This window comes from Vanderwaltozyma polyspora, genomic scaffold (genome assembly GCF_000150035.1).
Source record: "Vanderwaltozyma polyspora DSM 70294 KpolScaffold1044 genomic scaffold, whole genome shotgun sequence".
Classification (NCBI taxonomy): Eukaryota; Fungi; Ascomycota; class Saccharomycetes; order Saccharomycetales; family Saccharomycetaceae; genus Vanderwaltozyma; species Vanderwaltozyma polyspora.
The window spans coordinates 69,667-79,116 of record NW_001834634.1 but is presented as its reverse complement, the minus strand read 5'-3'; the positions used below and the strand labels follow the sequence as shown (position 1 = coordinate 79,116).

General features: G+C 31.8%; 3 protein-coding genes across 3 annotated transcripts; 1 reads left to right on the top strand and 2 right to left on the bottom strand.

Annotated features, from left to right (window-relative positions):
* Positions 1 to 2,262: 2,262 nt before the first annotated feature.
* Positions 2,263 to 2,703, bottom strand: Kpol_1044p32 (60S ribosomal protein eL20; the record flags this gene model as incomplete). The annotated part of the gene is made up of 1 exon (XM_001643780.1): positions 2,263 to 2,703. One exon carries the CDS (start codon positions 2,701 to 2,703, stop codon positions 2,263 to 2,265), a length of 441 nt encoding a protein of 146 aa, XP_001643830.1.
* A 2,213-nt stretch (positions 2,704 to 4,916) lies between these two features.
* Kpol_1044p31 (uncharacterized protein) lies at positions 4,917 to 6,077 on the bottom strand (the record flags this gene model as incomplete). The annotated part of the gene is made up of 1 exon (XM_001643779.1): positions 4,917 to 6,077. One exon carries the CDS (start codon positions 6,075 to 6,077, stop codon positions 4,917 to 4,919), a length of 1,161 nt encoding a protein of 386 aa, XP_001643829.1.
* Positions 6,078 to 8,473: 2,396 nt separating this feature from the next.
* Kpol_1044p30 (uncharacterized protein) lies at positions 8,474 to 9,439 on the top strand (the record flags this gene model as incomplete). The annotated part of the gene is made up of 1 exon (XM_001643778.1): positions 8,474 to 9,439. One exon carries the CDS (start codon positions 8,474 to 8,476, stop codon positions 9,437 to 9,439), a length of 966 nt encoding a protein of 321 aa, XP_001643828.1.
* Between the last annotated feature and the right edge of the window lie 11 nt (positions 9,440 to 9,450).

Below are 9,450 nucleotides of genomic sequence, written 5' to 3'. Positions count from 1 at the left end.
CGACAGAGCAGTCAGAACAACNCCCTATAGATTATCGAATTGCCTCTTATCAGAAACACAGATTCCGTGAACCCCAGGTCACAAAACACATATCTTTAACTCATACCCACGTACAGGATACCTCTGGAGGACAACAACCTGTTTCACGGCTTTAGATCATCTCCACAAATTGAACACCCCCTGGAAACACGAAATGAATTTCCCGTTCCAATATTTACACACACCGTTAAAACCCCTTTGGAACTTGAAACCCCCCACGGAAATCCTTAACGTTACCAAATTCGTTATCCAAAACAAGCTTTCGAAAAATTCTTCTACGTAACGAAAATTTCCGAGAAATCACCTGTAATAAACTCTAATTCCGATAAAACACCTGGGGTCCCAACAAATTTTAAAATGCCCTTCCAAAAATTACTGAAACCGCAGAAGCACCGACCCAAAAAGGCCTAATAAGGAAATTTAACACAATTTCTGGAATAATTTATTTCAGATCAAATTTCAATACCTAAATCAATTTATTTTTAAAAGTCTAAAGAATTTTTTCACATCAGTGTCCATATTTTTGAAATTAGAATTCTCCCTAAAGGGACATTTATCTAGAATGGAATGAATTTTTAGACGCCTCTGGGATATCCAATAAATTCGGGTCACAAAGATTTTTATGAGCTGAAGATTTACGCCTTGAGGCAGTCGTGCTACTCTGAGTAGAAATCATCTACAGGCTGGAAGATATATATATATATATATATATATGTATGAATTGGCAATTACCGCCTACTTTTATTTTTTTCTTCCCCTTTTATTTCTATCCTAATTATAGTAGTAATAGAAAAAAGCAATGTAAAATAGTGTTTGATCTAAAGATATATGGCTAATGTAGCGAAAAACAACAACAACAAAAATACAAAAACTATTACAGATGAATAATAACTAGCAAATAAAACTATAATTCAGCGGAATAATTTTATATAAGATCAATTTATCTAACGTTATATTTGTTTATTTTTCTGCATAGATCAAGTATTGTAAAACAAAAACAGAAAAAGCTCAAAAATAAAAGTTCAACCCAAAAAAACACCAACCCAATTAAATTCAGAACCTTACTCTGCTTCTCAATTGATAACTACAACCTTATAAACGTTGAAAATATACCTTAGATCAATAAAATAACTAACTTTATGCTATACTAGTTTCGAATCGAAATCAATATCCATTTAGGTGAGCTTTCTTTATTTTCATTTTCGTTTTCAATTTCGTTTTCGTTTTCGTTTTCGACTTTAAGCTTCTTAACTTTTTTATTTTTATTTTTGGCGTTGTTTCTTTTTGTCTCGACAAACCAAAAAGACTAAATTCTCCGGAAAAACTCTTTGGAGAAAAGAAACGACAGGAAGACAATGGAGATAGAAGGAAAAAAAAGATGAAGCAAGAGCAAGAGGAGTAGCAAGCAACATTAGCTATCGATGAGCAAATGACGTAAATTCATTCAAGTTTAACCTAAATTACAATAATTTATAATGTTATTTTAAGTTTATACTACTGTATTTTTTTAGTTCGAGCAAGTGAATATTTCAGTTATCTGGGAGAGACTTCATTCTAATTTGAAAATTTTTTAAAACTATGAATGCGGCAGAAAGGATTTCATAGGCAATTTTGGATGTGTTCTGTTATCATTGCTCGTAAACCTGTTGAGGTAATATGAATTAAGTTACTGATATGACAACTGTAGTCAAGAGAAATATGTATATGGTTTACTCTTGTTGAAGTTTCGACCATTGTTTCAACAACTGTGTGGGCGTGGGGGAAGGGGGACTTTTATTTTCAATTATATAGATCTCCAATATAGCTTTACATCCTGTGAAGCAAAAACCAATTTTCAGGACAAAAGCAGCAACTAAATACTGCCATAATATGTACTAATCTCTTCACACTCAAGGTTGCTTTTTCTGAGCTTTATAGACAAAAAAGAATAAGTGACCGCCATTAAAACCAAACTTGCAATGAGAAGAAAAGTTTGAATATAAATATGGCGTTTACTTTTATGTCACCAAACTAATTCTTTTTAATATGGGATCAAAAATTACCATTTTTGAACTCTTCAACTACGTACAACTACATAATAACCTCCCAAAAAATTATCTTGTTAATCCGATTTTTTAAAATCTACAAACCATGTTACACATAAAATTATAGATGAATGTCATATTCTAATGATAAATTAAAATCTGAAATTCAATTTTTATAAAATGACATCTAATATTGAGCTTAGTAGAAAGTAGATGGTCTCTTGTAAGAGAAGGTCTTGGCAGACTTTTGGACTCTGTGTGGTAATGGGAATTTCAAGTCCTTGGTCAAGAATTGTCTAATGTATTGTCTCTTGACATCAGCGGTCTTTTCAATTTCAGCAACCTTCAAGATGTGGATAGATCTAAATCTAGCTCTGTGTCTAGCAGCCATATCTTGGTACAAAGTTTCGACAGCAGCGACTCTGGTGACGTCTCTAACTTCCTTGTACATGTTGTGAGTACCGGATCTAGAGTCGTATCTAACCCAGATACCGAAGTTCTTAACCTTGGTTGGGTGAGCTTCAGCAATTTGGTTAACAGAAACGACTTCACCAGAAGCCTTCTTGACCTTGTGCAACTTTTGCAAGAAGTACCAGTAACGAGACTTAGCAATAACTTCGTTTTGAGCAAAGATTCTCATTCTGAACAACTTTGGTTCTGGAACGGATTCAGTTGGCAAACGACGGCCAATGACTTGGTATTCTTTCAAATGAGCCACTATAAAAATAAAAGTAAAAATAATATTTGCATATTATTAAGTTAATTGTTAGTAAAAAATTGTCATTATCGGTTAATATCAACGATTAGTATGGTAACTAAATAAATCCATGTGTAAGCAATTCCATATTTAATAACTAGGGTTGTTTGGTATCGAATTTCTCGATAGTTCTCTCCAAGTATACCTTCAAAGTGCTAAATATCCTCTCATTCGAAGTATAATTATATTCCCATTCTATTCAGTAGTTGTCTCATTTCGGTATTAGTATTTTCCAGGTTATTATTAACTGTATGAACTCTAATATAATCCAATCCACATGTATATATAATTTCAAGATTGCATTTCCACATGTATATACACCAAAGGAACGTTAAATTTTTCAGAGTTTCCAATCCTGTTTAGTTCCACTGTTCTTCATCACTTCTATCTCGTTTCAAATAATATTCGATGTCATTATGCAATGCTTCAAACTGGATTTATCAATTACTGTACTATTTATTGTATTCAGTATTTTACTCACTTTTTCGGTACTTTGTTTCCTGTATTACGGTGAACTTCAAGCCAAAACAAAATCAAGAGCTCTTATAACGCAAGATATTACTATTAATACACATCTTTTAACGGCTATTCACTATTTTGATATCCTAATTGCAACGACCATTCCATTAGGATCCAACTGACAATATACACAAGATTCTACCAGAACAAGGACAATAATACCCATACTGTAGTAATGAAACTCGACGTTTCACGAATTAATTCTTACCCATAGCATTGCTAATTCTCATCCAATACCTCTCTCTCTCTAGAGTAAGCCAAAACTAAAGCAAACAAGACCAACTAAACCAAATCGAACCTAACAATAGCAGACCTGTGTGTGACCTGTGAGAATGGCTTGTTGGATATTATTTGATGGAACAGATATTAGTTAAAGACGCTTCAATCCTTCAATGAGTATAGGATGATGGATGGATCCATAGATAGATAGAGATAGATAGATGGACAGATTAACTTTGGTTACCAGCATGGTGTCTATGTTCAGTTCAGTTAGGTTCAGATTGAGTTTTGGCAGTAGTTTTAGACTAGTTATTGTAGAAAGAGAGGGCAAAAGAGAGACACACACTCTCACTAACCTCTCTAACCGAAATTGAAACTTTTTCAAGTTTTTGGCAGCTTGTGGTTGTTTGGAGAGAAGAAACTTAGGCTGAGATGTCGGGGCAGAATAGAGGAAAAGGAACTATAGTCCTAGTGGGAAGCATCCAAGGGTTTTAGAAGGAGCGTGAAGTTAGCTCTCTGTCTAGAAATGTTCATTTAGTTGCTTCCAGCGAGAGAAAGTTTTATAAAATTGTTTGTTTTTAGTGGAAAGAGAGGAAAACAAACTGTGGCTGCGATACCACGCGCCGAGCATTCCGGCACGAAACAACTACGTTGTTTTTTTATTTTTTGGAATTGATTTCGCGCGATGACGCAAAAATGGTACTTTTTGTCAAGGGCTTTCACTATCACGAACTATACTCTTAAAATTTGGCAGTTTTGCTGGATCGGGTTGGCTTCAAAAGAAATAAGATTTGTTTTGTGATGATGCACGGATGTGTAATAGAATTCAAAAAACAGTCACTTTAAATTGTCTTTGATTTTGCTTCATTATATTTCCCTTGGTGAGAATGTCACGAGATCACAACGACAGGTTTGTGGAAGAAAGATTTTGCCTTAGCAATTATATATTAATACTTTTATGGATTGTTCAAGGGACACCTACGTTGGGGGAAAGAGTTGAATTATTACAAAGGTATGCCATTATTATGATAACATTAGGGATTGACTAGAAAGTTAGTTTAACCCCTGTAACTTGTTGTTTTTTAAATCTAATATTTATATATATATATAAATTTTTTTTGCGCAAAAAAATATCTTTTAAACTTTAGTTATAAAACGCCATATCTATATAATATATACAATCCTATATATGCTTTTGAATCTGAACCATATTTTAAAATTCTTATTAACATTAACGAGGTATTATAAGTTGTATTCAAAAAAAAAAAATAAAAGAAAAAAATCCAAAAAAAAAAATTTTATAATATTAGTAAATTATTAATGACTTTAATTTTCTTTTGTCATTAGTTGGGGATTGGCTATGCAACTTCAATCAAGAGAGACTCTTCTGATTTGGACTTATATTCCTTTAGTGGCACTGGCTGAGGCTTTGTTTCTTCGACTTTTGAATTTTCTTCAGCCTTTGGTGTTTCGGACAATAAAGTGTCTGCGTCAGTAATTCTCTTGGCATCGTTGTTTTGGAATAACTTACCTGTACTGCTGTTCTTGAAAGCTTCAATAGCTTCAGTTTCTAAATAGACATTAGTTCTACCTAAAGCTTTAATTGAGCTTCTGAAAGATACTCTTAATTCTTTATCCAATTCGTCATTATAGACATTGTTCATGTGATTCATATAAATGAATGGCATTGAAACCAGGGAAGTTATTTGTCTACCAGTTGCTGTGGCTCCTCTAACTAAAAAGTTACCAGTCAAAGCAAAACCTCTGTCAAATTCACAACAGAAACCATCAGATGGAACTTTATTACCAATAGGTAAGAATTTAATTGTCAAATTTTCAAACATATTGTTAGCTGGCAAAAATATAGGATCAAATATACCTCTTAGTAATGGTTTTCCGTTTGTATTAATGTATTTCTTGTTGTAGAATTTTCTATATCTGACTAGTTGATCATGACCTGGTTTACGGTAATTATTTTCAAAGGCAATATAACCTTTCTTTGCAACACCACTTACCCAAGTTGCTACAAAGTTATATGGGAACATGAATTCTTCACCGAGTCTATTGTAAGTTTTAGTCTTTAGAGATGGTACCAATGTCTCTACTAGAACTAAACCCGAATTCATGACATCATCAGTGAAGATTGTGAATGGTGCAAAGAATTGAACAAATCTGGAGTCAATTACTTTTAAACTGGTATATTTAGTTTCGGAGTATACTATTCTTGTCAATGAAAGTTTGTTTAAACCATTTTGAGTCTGTTGGACAATTGGTAATGATCTCAAATGGGCTGCAGTTTTTTTGGCTCTTACTGGTGGGTCCCTTCTAATTTTAACTTTCTTTGGAGCTGCAACTTTCTTAGCCTTTACCTTTTCAACTTTCTTCTTGCGTAGGTCACCGGTGGCATGACGTAGAGCAGAAGATGCTGCTGTTTCAATAGATATAATTATTGGACGACTTTTTGAATCAGGAGCACGGCTTTTAGAGTCAGTAGAACGACTTCTTGAAAAAAATGACATCGCAAAAAGTTATGTGAATTAGTGGGAAATGGAAAAAACTTTGAAATTAAATTTGAAAGAGTTAATGATTTTTAATTGATATCTATGTTCTCAATATTTTTTTTTTCTTTCTTTCTTTTGGACTATTTAGTTATTCGTAGTGTTTTATATTTTACTTTGTAGACTTGGTATTTTAGTCTCTACAGAAAGCGAAATATGATGTCTAGCTAGTGTATTTAGTTTTGTTAGTGTCTATTTATATATATTTATTTCAAGAATTAAAAACAAGAACTAAAAATTCAAAAAGGAATCACATAACCAAAATTGCTTACAAAAGAGATAACAACTCAAATAATGTTTATAGAAAAAGTGATTATACAATTAAATAATCTAGAACCTTTTTAAGTATAAATTAATTCAATTTATATACCTGTAAATTTTCTGAAATGATTACAACAATAGCAATATTATTTAGTGTCACAAATTTGAATATGTGTCACTTTGCTTTATATGCCATTTTTTACATTATGATTTCGGATGATAATTAAATTGCAATCACAATACTAACAACATTTGGCCAAAAATGCGAAACCCTTTTATTTTGTGTGTGGCTTTCACCAAAATTGTTAACCCTTTTCAAGAAATGAGTTATACATGAATAGCTCTGAAAAAAAAAGTCTTTTTTGAAACTTACCACGATATTATGTTGGCAAAAGGTACTTTAATGTCACCATATTATCAAGTGGGGTTCATTCAAAGATCTGATTGAGAGACAATAACTTTATTAAAGAATCTCTTGACTTGAATCAAAGTTAAGGAAGTTGATAATCTTCTCAAGACAAGAAATATGTAAATAAGAGAAAGAACAAAACATTCAAATTTTTTTCTAAAGTATGGTTTGAAACATTTAATTAGGTACAGAGTTGAGAACCCCATTTTCGAAACCAGGAAATTACCTCATAAGATTTTCCCATTCTCGACAAGAACGACTTAACTAAGTTTTATTGATTCCTTTCCAATAAATGTTGTTCCTATTAACAGTTGAAGAAAGAGTATATGAACGTTTGAGAAAGATCCTAAATCTTTTCCTTATGAAACTTCAACGCTCAAGAACCTCTATCAAAAGTGAAGCAAAGTGCCAAGGACATCCTTCATAATAGTGTTTTAGTCCAACAAAAATAAAACAGTGGCTTCATGAGTTCAATCATATAGCACTATTAAATAAATTCTTCGATCTCAAACAGTGAAAATTGACGTGGTACCTCAAAATTCTAAAGAAAATCTTCATATATCTTCTTAAATTTTAAATAACCCAATCATTAAAGTCAATTATAATACTGGAATTTAAAGATTAAAGATCCTAGATTGGAAATCAGTCTTGTTGGTCTGATCCAAATAGATACCTGTATCGTTTCAAGATTCTACATTACCGTTTATAATTTTTCTGACGCAACAGGTGACTATTTCCTAAATAGGAAACCGAAACGTCATTCTGTTGGGACCATTTTAATTCTTCTTATCCAAAAAAGGCAAATTGTCAACAAATAATTATAAATGGCTGCTTGATAATGATTGGAATTGAAGTATCAGTAAATTGAGAATTAAAAGGAGTGAGAGTCTAATTGTCAGATATGACCATGACCAGCTTAACTAGGGACTACGCTTTAAGTTAACGTGTTCTTTGATTTAAACATATATTTATTTTTTATTTACAAAACCAAAACATATTTAGTGTCATAAATTAACTATTTCTTATTGAAGTGTGCTAAGAAAAAAAAGTAATACACAAGGAATCAGATACTGATTAGTTAAGACAATCCAATGCATAACTGAATGGGTTACGCTATGCTCAATATCAACTTGTGTAACTAAATTCTGGTTGGATTTCGTTTTTTATTGCCATTGCCATCACAATTGCTATTGTTATTATTTTGGCTTCTACTGCATTTCGAAAAAAAAAAGAAATGAATATCTTGAACCAAACAATCAAATACAGGGAACTGTGTCCAATTTAAGATAAATATTTGGTGAAAAAGAGAACTCGACGTAGAAACAATGTCTATCATTTCGAAAAGAATGATTTAAAACATCGATTATTGATAAAAATGATCAACGGTTATATATTTTCATAATAGCAACTGCTACAATGGATGCATACGTTCTAAATAATAAAGATGTAAACATGCTTTTGATATCTTTAGTAGGCTAATGACTTATTTCATTGTTTACATTTACATAGTAAGATTCAAACAAATAATTATATATTTAGCAATGTTATTGTTCTTAGAATGAATTTTAAATATTCTTCCTTTTCTCATTCCCATGATGCATTCTTATCTTAATTCATAGAATATCAAATCTTCATTTTCAATTTACAGACACGTAAAATAAAACTTCATTCTCATCAGGTGTAAACGATGTATTCGGTAATAGAGACTCCTCCAAGAGCAAGGTCAAATTTAATTGGTAGTTCAAGAATTCCAAAAACACCTTCAAAAAGGTATAGGCTGAATAGATTTCAAAGGAATAAATTTGATACTTTGACACCATCAAAATCTTCCTTTAATCTGAATGCCAACCTATATTCAACATCATCAAATATTTACCAAGGGAATGTCGGAACTGATTATTTGCCTATCAAATCAGGATCTGAATTTTTATTTTCAAATAATACAAATAATAATGAAATCTATGATGCCTATTGGTACCATTCGGTTTCCAATTCTAGTGGGATAATGTTTAATCAATATATGGACCCAAATGAAGCAATTCCGTATAGACAATTAGATTATTCGAATTTTCAATATGAGTTTCCATTCATTAACAGCGACCAATACTTTGAAAATATGACATTTATGTCATCTCAAATAAATCATATAGAAACAGATTGTAGGTTTAATGGTTATTTATCAAAGCCCAAATTAGTAAATTCAAGAAAATTAAAAAAGCTTAATAGAGTTAGCCCCAAGAAGCCAATTCTAAAGTTAACAAAGTCATTAAATCTAATTGTGGAATCTTCGAAGGGTACTATTGAAGATGCAACTTTATTTGCTACTGAAATTAACAAACGTACTGGATTATATGGAAGCAAATTACCAACAATTTCTGATGAACATCAACAAGTTATAGTGCCCATAACTGTCACTAAAGAAGATAGGGACAATGAATTAAGGAGATTGCATTTATTCATAGAGGATACTAGTAATCAAATGGATGAAACTACTGATGAAAATATCAGGGTTGGTGAAGATGGGTATATTGAATCTTATACAGCAATTATTAGGGGACAAAGATTTGAATTACTAAATCAAAAAGATTTAAGTGACAGAGTTGATGGAAATATGAAAGTATTAAAATGGTCTGAGACCATAAGGCAAGGTTAGGGAAAAGATGA